Here is a 23732-nt window from a genome sequence, read left to right as displayed (position 1 = left end):
GTTGTTGTGATTATTTTTACAGCTTGTTAAACAATCTACGGATTTTTTTTTGGGGTCGTACATGACTACCAGGTAAATGCAAAGTGGCAGGTCAGCAGAGTGGGAAATCGTTGACAGGAAAGCACCGAAAGGAAACTTTGAAAAATCAATTAACTCCAGTTGAAAATTGAATGCCAACCCGTCGGTTAACCCCAAACGAATAATAGAAGTATAATTTTGATTTATGATCCAACACAAGCCGCTGGACATCCAGCAAAACGGTTAATAGAAAGCTCAGATCGCAGTTGGAAAATGTTTTATTTATGATTCCGTTGGCACGCAATTGAGCTTAAGCCGGAGTCAGAGCCAAAAGGTAAAAGAAAAACAAATTCAGCCAAGTAGAGAACAACTCGCGAAACTGACATCATCTGCTGCTGAGACAGCAAAAAGCTTTTTGCGTCTCGGCACCGAGTAAATCTCATTAGAAATGAATTTGCAAAGCCAAAACAAAAACCTGAAAAATCACTAAAAGTCAACTTAAATTGAGTTTCAACGAATTCCCGACTTGGTTGCCGGTCTAATTAATAAATCAACCTGTTGACTTGGCAGAAAAACGATATCGGAAGAGGTATAAATTATCCAACTCAAGGTGGCTGACAAATTGTCTTGAAAATACTGCAGAGTCTGGAGAAAATATACACAAACTTTCCCACTCTAAGTGGTGGGCGTCGAGAAGCTAATGGTTTGATAGAAAGATAAACACTATATTATCATCGTACAAAATGTACAAAATGCAAATGAGTTGAACATCTTATCTTCACTTAACCTTTTGCCCGCCTGAGAAAGTCAATCTGTCAAAAAATGAAACAAACCCCACAAAAGTGTGGGCCCAGAAATTGTTTTCGTATAAATTTCGTTGAGCTTTTCGGTAGCTCCGTGAGATACAGTATCTGTATCTGAACATGTTAAGGTAACAGAACAAAAGCATTTAGGAGTGCCCGGCCCATCCATCAATCAATTTGCTAATCATGTGGGTTGTATATGTATATAACAAAAAAAAATGAAAGAAAGAAGACAAAAACTGGAGAATAAAGCACAGGAAAGGTGTTGAAATTGAACTTTAAAATGATGGAATATTTATTTTAATTAAATGGAGTAAGGTTTAATTTATGTAAAACAATCGGAAAACTATAACAAGCTTAAATATTATATTTCAAAGTAAAATTAAAGGATAAATGTTAGATATTATTATATGAATATCCTTAAGCCTTAATCTAACCAATAGCATATATTTTATACCCTAATACCTCCCATTTGTTTACACACTTATCGTACCTATATTTATGCCGAATGTTTAAACACATTGGCACACAGGTTTTTAGGCAAATTTGACATCTTTTTTGCCACTTTTGAGCCGGCCAGACAACATTCTCGCATATCGCACACTTCAAACGTTTTTTGCCGATTCCAAATGCGCATTGACTGCCACAAATCAAGTTTAAGTACGGCCACAAAGCAAAAACTAAACAAACTATGTAGAATAATACAACAAAAACTCTAAAAAAAAAGAACCAAAACAAATGCTGTTAGTGGGCTGAAACAAATGTAATTGCGCGTGTCGAAATGTGGAACAAAAAAAACAAAAAAAAAGAAACAAAACCAGAGACAGACACTCCGTCAGTCAGCCTACAACTTTTAGATTCTAAACTTTTGATAAATTTATTTGTCTACGGGCGACAAAACAATTGAATATTTTGCCGGCCGGCTTCAGCTGAAATTAAAATGCACAACGGGGCAGTAAACAAAATAAAAGAAAATAAAAAGCAAAACGAGAACAACCTCATGCTTACTGCATTTTAAAAATTGCTCTTGCTCAACTCTCGCATGTGGTCTGAATGACAGCCAGAAGGAGACAGACGGCCCAGGCCAGTGAAAAGTGTTAACTACGTTTTCACGGTGCGGTTAATGTTCGACGCCAAAAGGAAAATGCCAAGACGTGCCAAAAACAAGACCCCGCCACCTACCTCCACCCTTTTTTCCCCCAGCATTTTCAGCGATTGCATAAAACTCGTAAGAGAGACGCAGTGAAATTGTGGAGAAAGAGAGAAAAAATTAAGCCAAGTCAAGTTTTCAATCTGTCGGATTGGGCAAGAGAAGCGGTTACAAAATATATTTCAGCCATCAATTTGGCGGCTTTAACAAAGTGTGTGAAGGGTCCCGACACTGACTTAAACCTGGTAAAACTGTCAAACTGACAAGTGGCCCTCAAGGGGGCGGAGTTGAGTGGAGAATGTGAAATGGCTGAAGGGTCGTTTTGATTGATTCTTCCAAGATGCTGGGCTGGTGCGATTATAACTAAACGCTAGCATAAAGTGGGTATAAGAAAAGTTTAAGGGTTAATAATTAAACTGTTTTGAGACATTTATAATAAGGAAATGGTTTAATATTTAAAATTATCAATTTTATTTAACCAATACAAGAGTAAGTATTCATAATTCAACAGAATCAGAAGCTTAAGTTAACTGGTTTAATTTTTGTTGTATTTTGAAACGTATTATCTCTATAGAAAGACTTATTTTTACGCATTATAAAATCCACTCCTTATAAAATAAACAAATCAAATCAACTCACATTACGTATACCACACGTTGGCCCCGCTTATGAATTTTGCAAACATTTTAAAAATAAATAGTTAAGTCATCCCCCTGGCTAGCCAACTCATATCTAAACCCTGACGGCTTATCGCAAATAATAAAAGATCTCGATTCCATTCCGACCTGCCTGCACTCGCTCTCCCTCGCAGTCGGGTTATTTAAATATTCAGCTGCGAGCCAAAAATAAATAAATGACGATAAGCCCAAGAAATCACGCTCCGTTCTGATATAGTTAGTGGTATAGACTATAAAGAATTATTCTGGCGGAGCAAGAAAAAAAAACTAGTCACGTTTTTCCGGTGCTCAATGCCAAAGTGCAAATTATGCAAATCTTAGATCGGGAGACTTGGAGCATTGGGGGTTTCCTAATAAAGGGTGCCAGGAAAAGGGTTACCAACAATTTATATAATCGAGGGATTTGATTTATGGCCAATTGAGTAATACTTAAAAAGTGCTAAGGCCTCAAAGCAGTTATAAATTATGCATAATAGTTTTTCCGACTCAAAGAAATAGATAGTGCAAAATATAATATATTTCTTTTTGCGAAACAAAACCGAGAATAAATAGCTTTTTTATTGCCTTCAACTACTTGCACTTCCTTGTTGGCAAACTTACTTTTTTTTTAAGCTTTTCCTGATTTTCCTCCGCCATGCTTGAGATGCGTTTTCGTTCGGGTCAGAAAAGTTTGTTACGCTTTGCTGCCTTAACTGACATTGCCACCCCGAACCGTAGCTTTATATACGAAAAATCTGTATTAAATCACACAGTTCTTGTTTATGCGGCTCAGTTCATTGACACTTTCCGAAACTTGTTATAATTTCATGGGTCACACATCTAGGAATGCCCTCTCTTCTGCCCCCCATTTGCGGCTCTAACTGTTTTGCATTGTTTTATGGCCAGGCTGACTTTTTGTTCACACATGGGAAACGAAGCCATCAAATAAAACAACACAACAAAACCAACTGAACACGACGACGGCGACGTGCTGCAACAGTTTCCATTTAATGAAAGGTGTGGAACCACAGTGGAATTACGGCTACAGTGGGGCAAGTGTGGGTCATCATGTGGGGCCACATAGAATTGCACCAGACACAAAAAAAACCTAGAGTAGAGTACCCAACCATTTACCGTTGGCTTATTTTAATGCCACAGGTACACGACGACGATCTTTGCCACTGTTCCCGGCTTTACCCGTTGATTTGGTAATGCAATAAAGAAATGTGCGTTACCTTCTCCGTCTGTAAATTTATGTACGTATGCTCCACATAATGCCCCCTCGTAATTAGCCTCTGGGGCGATTTGTCACAGCCCAACCTCCTTTGTCACGTTCTCTGGTCTTCAAGTTGTCGAGAGGGCCATGGCGATGATGATGTTGTTCCAGTCGGCGCTGTCTTTTGGGAGCCCGAGCATGAAATTGCCGGGGCCATGAAACTATCGTGAGTTCTTTGACAGCCATATAAGATATATGGCCGGAGCTATTCGGGCAAGTGGGTGTCAATTGGCAGGCTAACTGGGCTCTGAGAGGTATTCATGAAATATTTATTCACTGCAAAACGTTTCAAGTATCCATATCAAGAACAAGAAGCAGTTGTCCATTGAGATAGGGTTTTATTTATTCAGGAATTTCTGCCAAAGGAATGTCAGCTGCTGTGTATGAAGGCACAGAAATGGTTGTCACTTATTATTCTTTTGAACAGAAAATAATTTCTAAATAGAATTTGTGATCAATAAATAAATATATAAATATTGTTCCAACTTTTCTTTAGCTTAGTAAATTTTTAATTGAACCTTTAAACCATTCATAAAAGTCAAACCCAAATGTAATTACCACTTAAATGAATATTTAATTCAAATGTGAGCATGTTTAACCCTCTTTGGTGGTCATTACTGCATAATTCATATATCAAATCTAACGCCACTTGCCACAATCCAATCTCGCTTTCAGCACCATAAATCCATGCCTTATTTATGACACCTTCTTTCACCTACCACCTACTTTTTTCTACCCACTCCAACCCCTTCTACCCATGTACTTGAGCGGAAACATCAGCCTTGAAACGCTCCGCCCGCAGAGCTAAGTGAGTGCAGCGGTAATTGGGCTTAATAGTCGGGCTAATAAGTAAAAGATGGCACGCCCTACGGCCTCCTGAACAACTCCAAGTGGCACCAACGGACCAAGACCTAAACTGAACTCAACTGAACTGAACTGGGCCCAACCCAAGGAAACCGAAATTGAAACGAACGCTGCGAGCTGGCCAAAAACATTAATCATGCAAATGGCCCAAACACTTTTTCTCTCGCTTTGGGAAATTACTGTCCAGAAAATGCTGCTGCTGCTGCTGCCACTATGGGTGACTGCTCCCACAAAAAGGTACCGAGAGTGAATATATACATACATATATACTGTATACACTCCGCTTGGAGCACTCGGAAAAGCGAGAAAAAAAGGGAAAACAATCTTTGAGGCGATTGGCCAAGCGGCCAAGAGTTTTCCACATGGCCGCACCGAAAATTAGCAAACGAGATTAGTCCAAGAAAAGCTATATATATATATATGTACATATATAGATATCGGCTTACAGATTTTTCAATAGGAGAGCGAAGCCTAGATGTAAATTCGTCAGCGAAAAGCCGCTCCAGAGCAGTGGAAACTGGGGAAAAGTTGAAAGTAAAAGGAAAGACGATGGCGGCAGCGACTTTCCCAAAACGGCAGCAAAGGCTACTCTACCTAGACTGGTCTGCTGTTTTCCGCTTTTTCCACAGCGCTTTTCATTGCCTTTGCGTGGGTGTGTCGGCGGGTCCAAAAGCGCACTGGGGATTAGCATATATTAGCGCCCCAGGCAAAATGCAAGTCGAGGCACTAAGCCACGAAGGGAGAGAGAAACCCCAAGGAGATCGGAACAGAAAGCAAAAAGGTAATCAAAAGCGAAGATGAAGTTACTCTAATTATTTAAATTAAACTTAATTTAAGGCATACATAAACTTGACTAAGTATCAGTTGTAATACAATTTTATCTAAACAATGCATTTTATTTAGCATTTTTTATAAGAGTCTTTATAATGTTTTGTAAACCAGATAAACAAGTTAGTTAAAAGAAAAACTATAACATATTTAATCTTTATTTATATTTCCATTTTATTTGAGCCTCTTTACACATTTCCCAAACAAACACAAGTCCTTTGAAATCCCCTATATTTTTTAGGGTAACCCAAAGAAGGCTAATACATTTCCACTTCTAGTTAGGGTTTCAGGTCGTAGGTGATTTTGGGGTTGACTCCAGTGGGTGGTGGTGGTCTCTGGCCGCTGAGTGAGTGGTTTCCTTTAAAGCCCGACTCATTGTTCGGTTACCAAAGGCTTATAGACTTAAGCCGGGCGAAGCCCAGAGCTCTGGCATAAATTAAAACTCGGATATTGTTTCAATCGCTGACATTGTCTAATCTTGAAGTTTGCAATCTAGAGATCGAGTGGGGAAAAGAGGTGGTAAGACCCCGGGAGCGGTCGCTTTGACTTTCGATATTCGTCGTGTTTTTTGTCGCTTGCCCAAAAGCCTTTCAATTAAACGAGCCGCACGTTTTTTTTCGCTGTGTGCTGTCTGGGTAGGAAAAATGCATTTTAACGCCAAACTTCGACAGCGACATAAAAGACAAATAAATAAAAAATGGTAAAGCAAGGCAGCAGCAGCTTTAAACAACTACAAAGTTGTGCATTTATATAAATTGGAAGTACAGTGGGTATTGTAAGACAAGAACGGAAATAAAATGTATTTAGAATATTTTTGGGTTTTCTTTTTGGAGGATAAAGAGTTTAGCACTTAATTTGATACATATTTCATTTGGGAAATAGTTTAATGACACTTCCATTAATGCTTTTCAGTATTTCTTTATTCATATTGATGACAACATCCCAAAAAGAAACATATTCCCAAAATATTTTCCTAATCCACTTTCATTATCAAAATAAAATTGTGTAAAGAACCCTATTCTTGCCACAACTCATCGATGACATTCTGATAAGAGGAAATTCCCTTATAACAACCAGTCCCTCCCATTAAGATGGCATCTATGGCTTTATTGCGAGTCTCCACTGTATGTGGTAAGCATATTTTGTTACATTTTGAGGCCAACTTGGGTTGGGGCACACAAAACAAGCCGTTCCGATCCAAACTGGCTGCTGTTTTCTGTATTTTTCTGGGCCTGACTCATGATCCATATGCCGCATATTGATACAGTTTTCTGTTATTTTTTCTGCAGCCCAACAAAATCGAGAAAAAGAAATAATATATGTGTATGGCTAAATGATGTATGACGCTGGGTAGGGCTGAAAACTGGAAGTGGAAACACACAAAGACCATGGTCTATTCACAGCCATTGAACTGGACATGGATTTTCCTCAGAACTTCTCACTGCAGTGTCCAAGTGGAAAGCGGAAAAGAAGCGAGAGAGATTAAAACGGCAACGGCAACGGCAATTGCAATGGTAAAATCCATTTTAATTAATCATTTATTGGTCGCGAATGAAAAAAAAGATAAAGAGTCAAGGCCTGCAAAGCATCCGGTTCCTTTCACAAAAGTCATCCGAAAAAAAAAGTAAAAAGGAAAACGTTTCGTAAAAATGGGAAAACCCAAACACGGCTCTACTGGCCATAACCTGACATTTGGCAACACGAATTGAGTTAATTAAGTTGCCACGCTCCTTCGACACCTGCACTCTCTTTCCACTATTATTTTCTTTTTTTTTTATATTGGGTTTTGCTACATTCACCAGAGTGTCTATAATCTTGCCAAGGAAAACACAAGCAAACTTGGGTGTTATCGGCGGCCCACTTGCTTCGTGATAAGTTCCACCCACATTGCAAAACATTAAACAATCATTTGCCAAAATAATTACATGATGTCAGTTGTATTTGAAGGTCTATTGGAGATAAGTATTGGGTATTATAAGAATATGCCTATGATAAGTTAATTGAATGTTTTGCTGTGACTGAGAAAATATGAAAAGCTAAAGAAAAATCTAATTAATGTCTTACCTCTTTTAAAATCACATTGTCTAATTCAATTAACATTATTCCATTCAGCAACAACTCAATAAAAAAAGTAAACCCCGCTAATTGTGATCCGCTTAAGCTTGTTTAAGCCATTTAAAACACCAACCAACAATCTCAGCCATTTCTCAGACAAACATTTAATCTTTTTTTTTATCTTTTTCTTTCATCAAAAGCTGACAAATCAATTCCTCAGCAAATTAAATAAGAATGATTAAACATTGACTGCCCGCAGAGTTTTCACTTCGTGTTCGTTCGTTCGAATGCCATAAACAGAGAATCGTTTAGGCCATATTTAGAAAAGAAGAAAAGCCGACAACGACTCCAGCTAAGAAAGCAGCATTTTGCTTGGGATAAACGCTTACAGATCGCCAAGCGACACTTTACTTTCTGTGCAGTTAGAAAGTCGCGTTTGCGACTAATGGCGAAATATGATAAACGACAAGACAAGGCTTGATGAACACTTTCCCAGCGAACTGGGAGGCTGGTCATTAGAAGAAAACACAGTCGACGAGACTGGCAAGACAACTAACTTTGCATTGGTTTTATTTTAGCTTTTAGCTGGCGGAAAAGTAGAACAGAAAAAAAGAGGAAAATCGAGACGAGTTGAGGAAAAGTGGATGCACACACATTTTGCTTTCAATCTCTTGCCAAGTAGCCAGTGCGGATAACATGGCGTATGAGCAATGTGCAACATCTAGGCGGGTGGAGTGGAGTGCCTGCTGCTGGATCATATGGGCCAAAACAATTACGGCTGTAAATGAAGTTGTTTGTTGTAGTTGCTGCTGTTGCTAATGCCTGTGGTCTGCGGGTGGTGGGCGTGGCTGGGTGGCAATTATGTCCAGCAGTCGTGTAGAAAGAGGGGGAAAAGCATAGAAGCATCCATCTGCATACACGGAAAATGCAGGAAAAAAAAAACAATAACTCCCCCTCGCGAGCCAATGTTTTCTGCTCCAAAAAGCTCAAAGCGGCTGTGAAAATGATTTTTCCCAGTTTCCATCTCATCTCAAGGCAAATAATAAACAAGGAAAAAACAATGGTATTTAAGCTGCAAAATAGTTGCCGATAATGAAATCGAAAGGCAGCGGGACAATATATTTTTTGTTAAATCTACCAAAAACTCAATTGGCAAATGTAAACTGCGTGTGAAAATGCTGTTTGATTATCCCCTGATGCGACCTTGAACTGGAGCACCTCCGAAAGGGGCGGAAACCTGAAACTGAACTCAACAGAACAGACATCAAACTCGTTAAATCAAAATGCCTGCCTGGCTCACAGCTTGATTAATTATTGCGCATTACGCAAGTCGAACGTAGAAAAGTTTTAGCGATTTTTTTTTCCATTTTTTCCTTTTAGCTGGGGCCCCGACACAGGGGAAAACAAATTAGAAAATTGTTTGCCGCAAATTGCGCTGCTGACATTTGCAAAAGTTTTGTTGCGTTTTCCGTTGATTTACCAAACCAAAGGAAAAGTTATCTTGCGGCAGAGGAAAATCGAACATGGATAATAATTAAGGGTTAGGCTACGATTTTGGCTTAATAAAGGTTAAAAGGGTAAGGGCATGCTTGAAGTAATGGGAAAAAAGAATTAAATCACTATAAATAATGAAATTTATTTTGATTTATAACACTTTTGAAGACCTTGAGAAGTCCTTTTAAATTCAATTCCCAACAAACCCATATATAGAAATGCACGCGCAATAAGTTATTTAATTTATTTTTGTTTTATCAAAACACCAAAACTTTCAAAGACCCCAAAACAATGGCTTCAAATGCTGCTTGACTTCTTGTTGGCCAAAAAACAAAGTTCGACCATAACCCCAAGGAGAAAAACTTAAATTGAAATGTCATCTGGTGAATTACCCTCTAGAAAATCTGCACTTCACTCACCCTCCCCAAAATGTTGAACTTTTATTGGTCCACAAAGGGGACATTTGCATCAAAAAATTAAATGAACGCGTGGAAAATGCACGACAACGAAAATAGGGGACAAAAGACAGAGCGGGGGCCATAATTAATGGAAAACAAGCGGCTGCTGTGCTCGTGGATTCATTCATGAACAATATGGAGTAATTTATGATGGGGTCACTGGTTTTCCTTTTTTTTTTTAAAGCTTTGCTTGGAGTCTGCGTGATTTTTGCACATTTTTTTATGACTCAAGCCCTTGTAGAGGGTACTTTAATTATCTCACAAGTTCGCAAGGAGGTGAAAAGGAATTTGTAATTATTTTTAATTAAAATTTGGTCAAAATTTACGTTTATATAATTTTATTAGGCAAACTACAAATAAAATATTAAATGAATTTAATAAATGAAATGTATTTTTATCTTATGTAAATAAAGTAATAGTTAAATACAGCTTTATCTTCCAAAGTGTTCCCCCATAATTTGTTATTAATTGTAAATTATTAATATTAATATATCAATAAAGGGTATTTCCAGCTTCGACTAAATTTGTTTCGCTGTTTACTGTGAATTTAGGATTTTTTATGAATTTGTCGTTTGTTTATTTTTTGCACTCACTTTTTCGCTGCGCTCGTAATTCGCTGGGAACTTGGGCGAGCCAAAAAACGATGACTGCGATGGGGTTAACGGAGACTGTGACGCCGACGTCAGCGGCGACTGCGACGACGACTGCGACTGCAGCGCCATGCGCTGATGATGAAGTGTGGAAAGCGTCGGCGTCGATGCCGACAGCGACGCCGGGGTCATGATTAAATGCCGCATTATTCCGCGAGATTCAACTCCTCCCGGCCGACCTCTACTGTATTTTCCACTAATTTTTCTCACTTCTCACTAGCCTTTTCACTGGGTATTGTGTGTTTGTTTTGTTGGGTGTTTTCCTTTTGTTTAACTTTTTTGTGCACGCGGCGATTTACATACGTTTCAACAATTACATTGTTTTTGCCGTTTGTTTTGGTCAGCGTTTCGTTACGATCCGCTTGCTTTTTGCCTTATGTTTTGTTTTTATTTTATTTGCTGTGTGTGTGTGTTTTCCCCTTCTCACTTTATTTCACTGTAAATGTCAATATGCCATTGGGGACAAAACATTTTGCTAAAAACAACAGAAATTTAATAAGCTAAATTCAACAGCTGCCGGCTCGCGGCTGTTGACAGAACGAACAGTCACCGCCAAATGGGTTACGTTCCAAATACCGTAAATAAAAGTATATTTTGTTCTATATCAGCGATGATGATTGACCATATATTAATTTCTATTTTTAAAATAATTAAGGGTTCGCTTGAAACTTGTTTAATAAAAGGTTTTCATGTTGACTTGTTTGTAAATAGATAAGAGGTGATCTTACTCTGATCAGGAAAAGTTAATTGACAAAAGTATCTTTTCAAATATTTTCCAAGATTTTGTAAAGAAAGATTTTTTATATAGAGAATAAATATAAATAAATATAAATATATTTTTCCTAAGGAAAAAGAAATAACGTTGCATTAGAAATTAATATTTTCCTTAGCCAATTACATTTTACCCTTTTCTATAAATCTCTAATAAATTGTATATCTCCCTCGAATTGTTTACAATAATTGTTAAACATTTTTACCGCTCTCTCTCTTTCATCTGTTCTCTTATTCCTCTTCTTTTCCCCCCATATCTGAGCTCTTTAATTGCCTTTATTTTTATCACCTTGGCTCCTCACAAATTTGCGTTTCCTCCCTTTATTTTTGTTGTTACTTGCTTATCACCTTTTTTCCTACTATTTTAATTCCGATTCAGCTGGTTGTTGTTGTTTGTTTTTTTATTGCCTGAACAAGTATTAATTCGGTTTTCACTCTTTTTTTTTAGGTTGACGTGAGCGAATCTTATCAGGTAAAAAAGGAAATAAATGAAACTGCAAACAGTTACCCGTATTTTTTATTTATTTGTCGCCTTTACCGTTTAATTTTGGATACTCAATTCATTTTTAAATGACATTTTCAGACCGCTTTTACGCTTTGCAAAATGTTCAGTTTCAGTTTGTATCTTTTTTTTATCATTTTTATTGTTTATTTTTGGTCTGCCGAAGCAGCATATCGCATTTTGTGATAAGCGTTTGCGAAGTATCATAAAAAATGAAAAGCAGATAAATTACGTATACGCCATGGGTAACGTGTTTTTAAAGGAAAAACCATTTATAATTCGATATCAAAATATGGTTATAATATTTGTGTATTTAATTCATCAAATTGAAATATTAAAATGTTATCCAAAAGTTTTTATGGATACAAAGTGCATATTAAACCAATTTTAATTGATAGTTAAACTGAATTTAAGCAGTCAAAGCAAACAGATAAGTTTAAATTTATTTAAAAATAAATACCATATAAAAATCTCTTATTTATTTAAAATTTTGTGCATTATTGTATCTACATTTTGGCAAAGTCTTTGACAATTTCCATTGCTTGTTAATGTATTTAGCTCACAGTTTATTCCTATTTGCATATTTGGCAGTGATCTAATCACTTAATTTAATTAACCCAAGGAATCCCACAACTGTAAATTGACTCGAGTTATTTGTTTATTTACTTTTTGCACTTGATGTCAATGGTTTTTCTTTCACAGATTATATAACGTCATTTTGATCATTAAAACTGAGCGTCATCAGTAAATTTTTTTTATTGTGTGCTTCTGTTTTTCCTTTTTTTTTTTTTAGTCGACCGAATTACACGCACCGAAAATGTACAAAAGAGACACAAACAACAACAGCAGCATTGGAAGGTCATTTCGCAGTTTTTGGGCAAATTAGAAACATGAAAAAACACAGACTAAAGCTAAAAAAAAACGTAATTTAACAAGATTTAAGCGGGTCAAATTCAATTTGTTCGACAACAAACAAGACTCGCAAATATTACTTTTATTTTACAGGTTGTTAATTTTTTGGGATTTTCGTGTTGCATTTTCCGTTGATTGACTTTTCATAACAATTTTCCGAATTGCACAAACAAATTGCATGCGAATCTGTTGCAAATACCAATACAAATGCAACCAGCCGCGACGCGAAGAGAGCCGCAAAGCGGACGGGCCGAGGAGCAGTGCACAGAACGGAGGAAATCGCGGCGTTCCAATTGGAATACGAATTGTAACTGAAAGGCGGCGACCAAAGCAAACGAAGCTAAAGGCAGCGCCAGCAGTAAAGTCGGCGGCGCAGGCAGAGCAAAGCTCGAAGCAAGAGAGAGAAAGACGGCGATTACCAGAGAGAGCGAGCTAGTAAAAGCAACTAACGGGGCAACAGCTGACAAATAATAACAGAAAACCTTTTTTTGCGGAGAGTTAGAAACGAGAGATCCCCACTTTTTCGCTCTCTTCCAGAGAGAATGTTGGCAATCAGCTGATATCAGAGAAAAAATTTAATATTAAAACAAAATCTCTAATAAACCGATAATTTAAGCCTGCATTTCGTGGCACTAGAATTCCCAACTGGATCTAGTCAAAAAGCAAATAAAAAGTTGATGACACTTATGGCACTAATATTTTAATAACAATGTATTTCTGTACGACCAAGTTTTCTCCAGTGTAGATTTGATTACATTTTCTTCGGAAGAGGTCACCACATGAAAGCTTTCCTCTCTTGCTCTCTTTCTCTTTGTCTCTACAGTTTTCTCCTTCCACATCTTTACCCTTCCCTCTCTTTTCACACTCATAATTGCATTCGATTTATTTTTATTATTTAATAGGATTTTCAGTGGGAGGATGGATGGGTGTTTTTGTGGGTGGCTCTTCTGCCTGTCCAACTGTCTGCGTGCATTGAACTTGACATTAAACAATGCAATTGTTTTGTATTTAGTAATTGCGTGAAATTCGAGCTGTCTTTAATTGTGGGTTACCTTTGTGGAACCTGAGTTGGGTGTGTGTGGATGGTTAATGAACTTATTTACTGTGGGGCGGTGGGTGGTGTGGGGCGGAATGTGGGTCGTTGGAATGACAATCGAGGGAGATGATTGATGAAGGCCGTTTTTGTGTGGATGCTAATTAGCTGGGTGTAACTTTAAGTGAATGATATGCACAAGTGCTTGTTTTTTGCCACAAGTCATTATTAATAAATTTTAATTTTAATTGCTATATTTAATTTAGAAAAGTTTTAAAAGATAACTACATTTTGGAATTGGAATAATATGTTTTTAATAAAAAGTTATAAAGAAATATAAGAAGATAACTAAAATATATCGAATTTTCAAGACTTTATTTCCAAAGACTTAGCCACTTTCTCAATCAACTATTTTTCAATTAAAAATCCCAAAATAAAAAATAAAAGACAAAACTTCATAGAAACCCAACGCCAACTCATGGCCAGTCAGCATTTGAAAAGTAAAAATACTTTTTGTTGAATGCAAGCAAATTAATCAAAACTCAGACAGATGGGTGAAAAAAAAAATGTATAACAATCGGGAAAAATATATAAAAATAAATGACACAACCCATTCGAGAGCTGCAGTTTGTGGGCGAAGTTCGGCTGAATGCAGCGAGCAACTTTCCATTTTCCGCTGCAGGCCAAGAAGATAAACAAAAAACGCTTGGGAAACTGGATCACACTCGCTGCAGGCGGTCGCTCATTTAAGCGGGATTCGACGGTGACAAACAAACTCACCAACGAAACCGACTTTGAGCCATTCAAACCCCCAAACGATCGGCAGATCGAGTTCAATGAAAGGCAGCGAAAGGAGACGTCTCAACAAATGCATATTGTACCAACAGTCTTTTCATTAAAGAAAGGTGTTATATTAAACAAAAACTAAAAAAAAAAACATTACCATTTTAAAATACGCAGCATATTTTTAGAGTCTTATAGGCAAGTTAAACTTTTTAAGTAATTTTCTTTATTGTGGAGATCTTTAAAGTTCACATACCAATTTTTATAACCGAACCCTATGTGGATGCCGAGATCCTGAGACTTAAAATTCACTTTTAATAGTCAATATGTGTCAGGAATGAAGGAATCAAGTAATGGTTTTTATTTATTGTTTTATAAGCTGAGTTTTTTGTGTAAGTAAACTAAACCTTCTTAATCATTTTCCTTTTTTGTCGAGATCCTAAATTCAACCGAATCCTTTGTGGATCACGAGATCTCTCTTATATCTAGTAATCTCTTATATCTAATTTGCTGGTTAATGCAATTGTGGTCATCAAGACTTACCCTATCCATTAATTGTTCATCGTTACGCTTGCGCCTCGCCGGCGCTCTTATAATGCGTCCCACATCTGGAGCGTCCATGATAACTGTTCAGCCGGGGTTCGAACACTTATACGCGAGCGTCGGGCGGTTGGTGGATCCGCTGGCCGCAGCTTTGAGCAGAGCTGAGTACAGCTCAAAGCTCTCGTTGTTCCGGAAAGCTCACAATATCCGCTGCATACTTTGGAGCGACCGCATTTGGATCGACGATTTGGCAGTTAATTTTGTTAATTCTTTAAATTTAGGTGCTTTATATATATTTAGTTTTATGGCAATTTTAGAATCTGTGTCTTGGAAGCAATGGTTGCAGTTGGCTTTTGTTTTTAGCAGACAGCAAGCTGTAAAGGAAAGGGAATTAAAATTAGTATATTGGAAAATTTAGTTTTAAACAATTTATTAATTTATGTAAATTTAACAACCATCGTTTTCTAGTTTTTAATATAAACCCCTAATGAGAAGCCATTCAAATTCAGTCAGAAATACAAATTTAATCAAAACTTTCCCCCACTTAATCCATTTTATGGGAAATGGCAAAAATGCATAGAAAGGACCTTTTTTCACCTCTGTTCTTTTTTCACAGTTTGCCTTAAGCACACTTTTCCGGCTGTCGGTGCTTGGCCAATTTCCACCCACACTCCTTGCACCTTCCTCAGAAGCAAAGTTTTCCCCACGGTTTTTCAATTCTTTTTCCCAGTTTCCGCTGAATAAAATATGATTCGAGGTTCAAGGCGACTGAAGGCTTTCAACTGCAACAATGTCAATTTGCTGCCTGAAGAGCTGCGGCTGCTTGTCTTGGGGCTAACTATTTTGTCGGTGCTGGTAAATTGATTTCAACGACGTCGAGTGACGACCAGAAACTTGTAAAATAATCAAGAGTTTAGAGGAAAAGCGAGAGCAAACTAGCAGCAAACTAATCAATTTACTTAGTTTAAAGTGGCTTAAATGTTGGCAAGTTAGTAAATGCGATGAGATTACAGTTTTAGGAGAGAAAAGGATTGGTAAATGTATTCAAAAGAGGTTTGAATTCTAACTTGCAACACTAATTTTGATAAAAAATAATAGTAGAATAACAAAAGAGTTTTAATTATAATAAAAACGTATTACATTTAGGGTTTTCCCTGAACCCAGCAAGCAAAGTTAGGAGGGCTCTAAATTATGTGCCCCAAAAAGAGCCTATTTTAAGAGTGTTTTCTGAGTAAGCACATAAAAAAGAGCATTTTCTGAGCAAATTTGGGGGTTGTTCCAAATAGGCTCAAAAAGAGCTCATATGTGTGATCATTTTCGGAGCTGAAAGCACTTATTTCTCAGTCCAAAAAGAGTCTTATTAGACTCAGAAATGGCCCTCTTATAATGACGACCGTTTTCAAGGGGAAACATGCTCCTTCCGGACACTTTTTTGCGCACTTGATGATTATAAATGCTCATAAAAAACTATCAGAAAACTGTCAGAAAACGCTCATATTGCTTGCTGGGAAGTTTATTCAAAATTGTTCCCCCAAAGTAAATTTTATTTTGCTATTTCTTCATTTTCAGGAAATTAAATCTCAAACTCATTAAGCATTAAACACTTGCACGTCTAATTAACTTTGCCTGCGACTGATGGCTCGACTCAAACTCAAACACAATCGCTAACTCAATCCGAATCACTGAAGCAATTAAACAAATCTGCAAATCAATTGAATCAACAGTGACAGCGAAAAGTTCGTCACTTCCACGCCTATTGACAGATCATTTAAGATGCAGGGAGGGGGAGAAGTTTTGTAGTCCAAAAACGGTTGACAATTGACAGACCAATAATGGTGGAGTGACGTCTACGGGAGGCATTAAAAGCTAATGATTCACGATCCAAGTGATGGTTTGCCAATTTCACTCACTCATCGCCCAGATTGATAAGCAGAGATGGCGTCGTGTAATTTGAAATGATTTCATTAGGCCCAAGGTGAGTTTATCTACTGGCGAGCGATAAATGTTAGTGGGTCGATTGTGGTTGTGGTTATATACACTCGTACGCCTTTGTATATGCGGCAGCGTTAATTAAATAGCGAAACAAGGAAATACTTGTAATTAATGCGCAAAAAGGTAGCAACAACAAAACAATGACTAAGTGATTACAGATACAAAGCGGGCAAAGGAAAAAAAAAAATTCAAATGAAAAACACACCGAGAAGACGATGGCGAACCCTCAAAACCTCTGCTTGAATGAATCCAAAAAAGTGTGGCGGAAAGCGTGGAAAAGCGGCGATGAAAAACGGCAAACAAAAGAAGATATACCCCCCCAGACTCATGGAGTTGAACAATTTTCTGCTTCTACTATGGTTTTTCTCTGATGCCGATTGCTGCATTTTCCTTTGCATAATCTGCTGGAAGATGCCAGCCCAAGCAGGTGACCAAAAATTGCGAAAATTCTTCAATTTGCAACGGCTGAGAAAACTGCAAAAACTAGAGAAAGAAGAGTTAGTGCGAGGTTTTGGGAAAAACTTTTGGGAATTTAAAGTAATAAAGGTAAGAGGAGAACTTTAAAGACTGAATGTTTTTAAAACAGTAGCATCAGCCATTAACAAATCACAGAGTTTATAATCGCAATCAGCACTAAAGTGTCAACATTATCGTTTTGTTAACATGTTTAATTGCTCGAGTCGGGGTCGAGGAAAGCGAAAATAAAAAAAACCGATCAGTCTATAAATAAGTGTTAACATATTGTCAATAAACAAGTAGGGTAATATACATATATCAACTGGCACGAACTGAACAACAAGAAATAAATAATTGAGACTACCAGCAATGCCCACATATGGGCCAGTGTCTTCTCCTCTCTTTTCACCGTGGAAAAGCAGAGCAGGGAAAGGGGGGAAACTCCAATCAAGTCAAGTCCAATTCCAAAAGAGTTTTCTGGTAGCTCTCGCCCACTTTTTGCTGTAGCAATTAAATTATATATTATCTTTAGATTGGCTTTCAAGACAAATCAAGTTGTAAATCGATTAGGAGACGGCCCTCTTCTTTGTGCAGTGTACAGTGTACAGTGACCGCCATAAATAAATGCAGTTGACGACGACAACGACAGTTTTGAGTGATTTATGCGACAATTTCCCAGGCAATTGGCTGATTTTTATTTCCTATATTCTATTGATTAGATGGACGGACAGGCCACATATTGGGCGGATTTTATCTGTGAGAGGAACTCACGTAGTTTTTTTTTGCGGTTATTATTGTCAGAGCCCGTTGAGAACAAGTTTTATTTCATCTCTTTGTTGCTTTAGTTGTTGTTGTTGTTGACTGGCTTTTTTCTCGCTTCTTGTGAGTCAATTGACCCAAATTGTTGGGGCCCCGGCTTTTGTGTCTGAATCGACTTGGGCAGCCTCTTTTGCGGTACCACCAGACGTGTCGTTTTTGCTGTTCGCAGATTGGCCCCAAAATACCCAGTAATTCCTGGGTAAGTGAAGGGAGCTTGGTGTATATTTATATACAAAAAATAAATATTTCTTAGACAAGGAGTTTAAGAACTTCATTAAGACCCCTAAGAAAGCCTAACTTGTTTCTAGTTTTCAATTTTAAATGACTTTTTTAATAACAAAAAACATTTAAAACACTGAAAAGATGGGCATCTTATATTCTATACTTGATTAACATATATTATACTCATTTTTCCCTTAGTTTCCGATTCTTTTGTCTTTAGTGGGTCGACTTAAAACGAAAGGCAGTTGAACTTTGGCAGAATGATCATCGTCTGAGAAGCTAAAGAGGTTGGGCATGTGGCTGCAAATAAGTCTTATCTGATTTGGTGAGATGAAAGCAGTATATTCAGCTTAAAGCTGATGAAGCCAGTAATGAATGTTTAATTTTACTTTATTAAAATGTTTGTAGGAAATTTTTGGTAAGAGAAGTGCCTCAAAAAGAGCATTTAAAGCCATATAATACCCTCCTTAAATTCTTAAAAATCTCAATCACTGCTCAGTCAGCATGAACTTCATAGATTCCAGATGAAATCATTAAATGTCTGTCTTTACGACAAGAGAATCTATAAAACTCAAGGCCATTGCAAATTTTCTTGCTCAAATATTGCTTTATAAAACGAAATTGTGTTTGCCCAATTTTGAGCTGAGTCTGCAATTTATCCCCTACCAAAATACTTTATGGATCATTTAGCAAATGAAGAGGAGAGGCCCTCAAAAAAAAAGTGAGCTGAAAACCAAGCATCGTGAAAAATAATGCAAACTTTGTTTAAATTCATTTTTTTTGAGGCCTTTGACTTGTGCGAAACGAGTTCATTGAATTTCTGTGTCAACAGCTTGCAAGTTTTATATTTATTTCGCCCCGCTTCTTGGTTACTTGTTTATGGCAATCGATGAACCCAAAAAGCTAAATTTAATGAACTGGAAATTGTTAATAACTGTTTTCCTTATTCAACGAAAAATTTATCTAGGGAACCAGCAGGACAGCAACAGCTGGCCAGAAAGTGCGGATCTTAACGCTCGAAGGGGTTTCCTTAATTAATAAATGATTTTCAATAAAAAAATTATATAAGTCAATACGTTAATACTCAAAAAACCATATAATTGATTGGATTCAATTGCATAATTAGTTAAAAAATGCAATAAAAGCATTTTAAATACTCTTGGAAAATTTGAAAATATATTATGTAATTCCAAATGTAAATTTTCAATATTTAAACTTACCCTTAAGCCAACAATAAGCTTGCCAAAATTATTTTGTTCAATTTTTTTGACTTAAAAAATATTATAAATATTTTTTTGTGTATTTGAAATTAGCATTTTCTTCTCTGATTCGTAGTACAGAGTAATTAAAACACAAGCCACCACAAAAAACGCCCATCAAACCAATTTTGTATTAGAGGGAGTATCTTAAAGGGGGCGGCGGATGGATTTATCTTTATGAGGGGGAGCCTCTGGTGGCAGAAATGTAATCAAAAAAGCACATCAGCAACTCGGCGGCACTTGAAATTGAAATCCAAGTCACCGAAGCCAAATTTTGCAGCTGAAACTGAGCTGAATGCTGCGAGGAAAATCGAGAAGATGCGGAGGCACGATGCGCGGCGGCGTTGCACGTTGCGCGTTTTATTTTCTGCCTGCGACGCCTCAAGTTTAATAAAATGTTACAGTTAAGTTGCCGTAACACATGTGAGCGGCCTGGGGCGGCCAGGGGGGCGTGGCATATCCACAGCATGCGGCAAGCATTTCCACCAAATGGAATGCAAAATGAAGTTGTTGCACCAAGACGATATTGTAGCTGCTCTTGGGCAAGATGATTGCAATTCCTTTTCCAATGATTGGTAAACAGCATCCCCAGGGGGGGTTACGGGGGTTAAGGCGAGGGGCATAAGGGTGTTAAGACTCATATGCACATGCAACAGAAAACAGACAACGAAAATTTGCATGATGTGTTTGCCATATGCAAAAATTTAATGCACTGGGAAAAAATCTAAGCTATATTTGATGCATGAAAATACATTTCACAGTATAGAAAATAATCTGATTGATAATACCACAACAATTTAACCAAATGATATTTACTTTTAAATTAAATCATACTTTAATTGCTTGCCTCATCTGGTTTTCTTCAGTGTAACTGCTAAATTATGCGCCTCCATCAGGTGTTGCCTAGGGAAAACAACTTGAGATCTCTTTAAGCGAAGGAAAATGTTAAAAATTTAAATACTTATGAGATAAAAAGACGAGGAGCGATAAGTAGAGAAACAATTCCAGCCAAGACAATGAGGCTGCTGAAGTGAACGCGATGCTGAAATTTACACGGAAGTCATATAAAAACCAAATAAAAAGCCAACAGAGAAAAGTAAAAAAAAATGCATTTTGAAGTCGCAATGAAAATGGTTTTCCAATTTTGCATGGAAAAGTGCACGAGGGAAACCCCGAATGCAAACAGAAAACCGAGCTAACTGCAGTTAAATGAGCGTTAAATTGGCTGCTGCAATTGCGAATGGAAAACGCTAAAAGCTGTGAAATGTTTTAGGGCCTATTAGGAGCCACACACTAAATACTCCAAAAAACAATAGCTACGGACCGGCATTAGCATAAAAAATTAACAATGCCGGGTTCAATGACCGCCGCCGCCGCCATGAGCTATCCCTCATCTTTGGCATAATGAAGAAAAGCTACGCAATTGACGCAACATTTTCTGCACAAGCACTTGAGACAAAGCCGCTACTAAAAGAACATAATGAAAAGCAAACTTAAATAATAAAATGATGAAAAATGGAGCAAACGGGAATGAGGGGAAAACTTCACACACTTCCAACTAACAATAAGAGGCAATGAAACAAAAGCGGGAATTATAAATTGTATACAGACGAACCATTATTATATATGACGTCATGGCAATCGTTAAACGATTTCCAGCTATCAGACGAGTATATATATAAAAATAGTAAGAAAATTAGTTATCGGCCGGCAAAAAATAAACCGTAAACTGATATGGAAAGTCGCGAAATCGAGAAACCACCGAAGAATCGAACGGTAAAAATACAAAATGTGTCATGGGGTCTTGAGATTTTATATACATTATTGTTGTTTTTCGTTTTCTGGCGCCTCCGGGCTGTATTCATTGTTTACCTGTGTTATAGAAGTCTTTATTTGTTGCCTTTTTGCTTTGCTTTTGGGCCATCAACAGTTATCAAAACTGGTGGCAGTAAATATGATGGTTCGATTATGACAGAGAGGTTGACAGCGGGATGAGATCATAATTCTAAAGTGTTCAAATTGACACTTGTGCTCCACTCGGAGAGTATCAATCTTGAAAGTGATCTTGACCCAATGTGTTTAGAAAATATTAATGGGTTCTATGTTCCCCACATCAAGCCGACCTCTAAACGGAAGGATATTTAATCATTTAGTACGAAACAGAGACCCATTTACTAACTATTCAAACTCAACCTTCAAACAGTCAACAGCTTACAGACCTACTACACTCCTGCCCACAATTATACGACACCCCGAAAACTTTAGTTTCGACCCTCGTAGGAAAGTCGGGAAGCATATTACAACAAATTCAAGTATGCAGAATTAAAGCTTAATGAATTCTGCTTAAAATATGATTTTTTTATCTCTGATTGGACCACCCGTTTTTAAATAGCGTTAAAAAAAGCAGAAAAGCCCGATTTTTGCCATGCCTGAAACTGTATCATAGCTATACGACACATGTCAATTTTAACGGCTAGAGGTAATTATTTGGATTCAAATAATTTTTTTTATGTTTCTGGTAACATTTTAATGATTTGGAAATAAAATGCCAAGTGGATGTTTGTTATCCGACGAAAAAAAGGGAAGAATAAGGGCTTACAACGATGCTGGCTTTAATGTAAGCGAAATATCGCAGAAAATGTATCAAATACGTTGTTTTATCCCAAGTTTTTTTTAAATTCGGATTAATATGGAGTGAAGCAAAGCTCTGGAAGGATCCCAAGTTGCCCGACCGCCATGAACGTCGCATAATTCTTAGATTTAGCTATTCGATTGCTTGGAGCGCCACACTTGCCGCTAGTTGCAGTCAGCCTGTGTCACGAATGACTGTCTGGCGGACACTGAAATCATCGTAGTACATAGTCAGAGTAGTCTTAAAGACGGCTCCATTCTTAAAAATGAGCTACAAAACAGAACAACTTAAATTTTTAGGAAAAAGTCTTGGAGACACTGGCCTCAGTATGACATTTTAACTTATTTTTGATTATACAGTTTTTTTTCAATATTTTTTAGGTAGATAATTTTTTCTGACGAAAAAAATGTTTATCTTGACGGCCCAGATTGGTTTTGACACTATTGGACAGATTTACATGAGGTTAAACTTATTTTTTCAAAACGCTGTTTTGGGGGAGCCTTTCATGCGTCTTAAGCGCTTGATCTGTGCTTCCCAGATCCAAGATGAATAGTGGAGAATACAAAAAAGTATTTCATGATCGTCTTCTAACATTTTTGGAACAACATATGGAAAAATATCATGTTTTTATGCAGGATTCACCAAGTTAGAGAGACCCAGCGCTTCATAAATAATCACAATATAAGAGTTTTGGGTTGGCCACCGTGCTCCCCTGGCTTGAATTTAATTTAAAACATTTAGTTTACTTAAGTCAGGCGAGCTTAGGCCAATAACAAGAAATTTTAGAGTGTCAAGACCCTTAAAAGTGATATTTTGGGTCAAAAGTTTCCATTACACCAATATTTACCAAAAAAGTTTGTTAATTCAATGCCTAAGAGACTTTTTGAGGTTGCCAAGGCTTAAAGTGGCTCTATTAATCATTAAACAATTTTTTATATACCATTAAAATTATAAAATATTAAGTAAATCGAAAAAATTGACATGTGTCGTATAGCTATGATACAGTTTCAGGCATGGCAAAAATCGGGCTTTTCTGCTTTTTTTAACGCTATTTAAAAACGGGTGGTCCAATCAGAGATAAAAAAATCATATTTTAAGCATAATTCATTAAGCTTTAATTCAGCATACTTGAATTTGTTGTAATATGCTTCCCGACATTCCTACGAGGGTCGAAACTAAAGTTTTCGGGGTGTCGTATAATTGTGGGCAGGAGTGTATAAATATAGTAAAGCTAAAAGTGACCAAAGTGCGTGTTAGTCTCACCTGATCACACACATAGCTCCCATATAGCACAAAGTGCGATCTTGACTCAACTAAACATCAAGTCAGCTAGCCAAGTAAATATCAGATAAGAACATAAAAGCTCCATTGTTTACCTGGAACTAATAATGATAACATATCTGCTTCAAATGTTATAGTGAAAGTGTACAATGAACTTTGTCTTTGATTAAGACACTTAAATTAATTTCATGCTAAGCCAAGTAAGTAACTTCCACCTGGAAGCTGTCGACATAGAGATAGCCAATCTAGACACTTGACAACGCTCAATGGGGAAA

At 37.2% G+C, this 23732-nt stretch overlaps 1 protein-coding gene across 10 annotated transcripts in view; it reads right to left on the bottom strand.

The window, feature by feature from the left end:
* The window catches only part of Wdr62 (WD repeat domain 62), a 66191-nt gene that overhangs the window by 25305 nt on the left and 17154 nt on the right, over positions 1–23732 (bottom strand). For 5 of the 10 annotated variants that reach the window (XM_070283474.1, XM_070283473.1, XM_070283477.1 and 2 more), the window contains one exon: positions 14797–15170. In XM_070283474.1, coding sequence (XP_070139575.1) covers positions 14797–14874 — 78 coding nt within the window. In that variant the 5' untranslated portion in view covers positions 14875–15170. Of the gene's footprint in view, positions 1–10195; positions 10728–12517; positions 12750–14796; positions 15171–23732 lie in introns of those variants that run through there. The other 5 variants (XM_017166608.3, XM_017166615.3, XM_070283472.1 and 2 more) reach the window with 5 other exon arrangements.

Source organism: Drosophila kikkawai, chromosome 2L (genome assembly GCF_030179895.1).
Source record: "Drosophila kikkawai strain 14028-0561.14 chromosome 2L, DkikHiC1v2, whole genome shotgun sequence".
NCBI lineage: Eukaryota > Metazoa > Arthropoda > Insecta > Diptera > Drosophilidae > Drosophila > Drosophila kikkawai.
The sequence above is the reverse complement of the archived record's forward strand: the minus strand, read 5'-3'. Positions and strand labels throughout refer to the sequence as shown.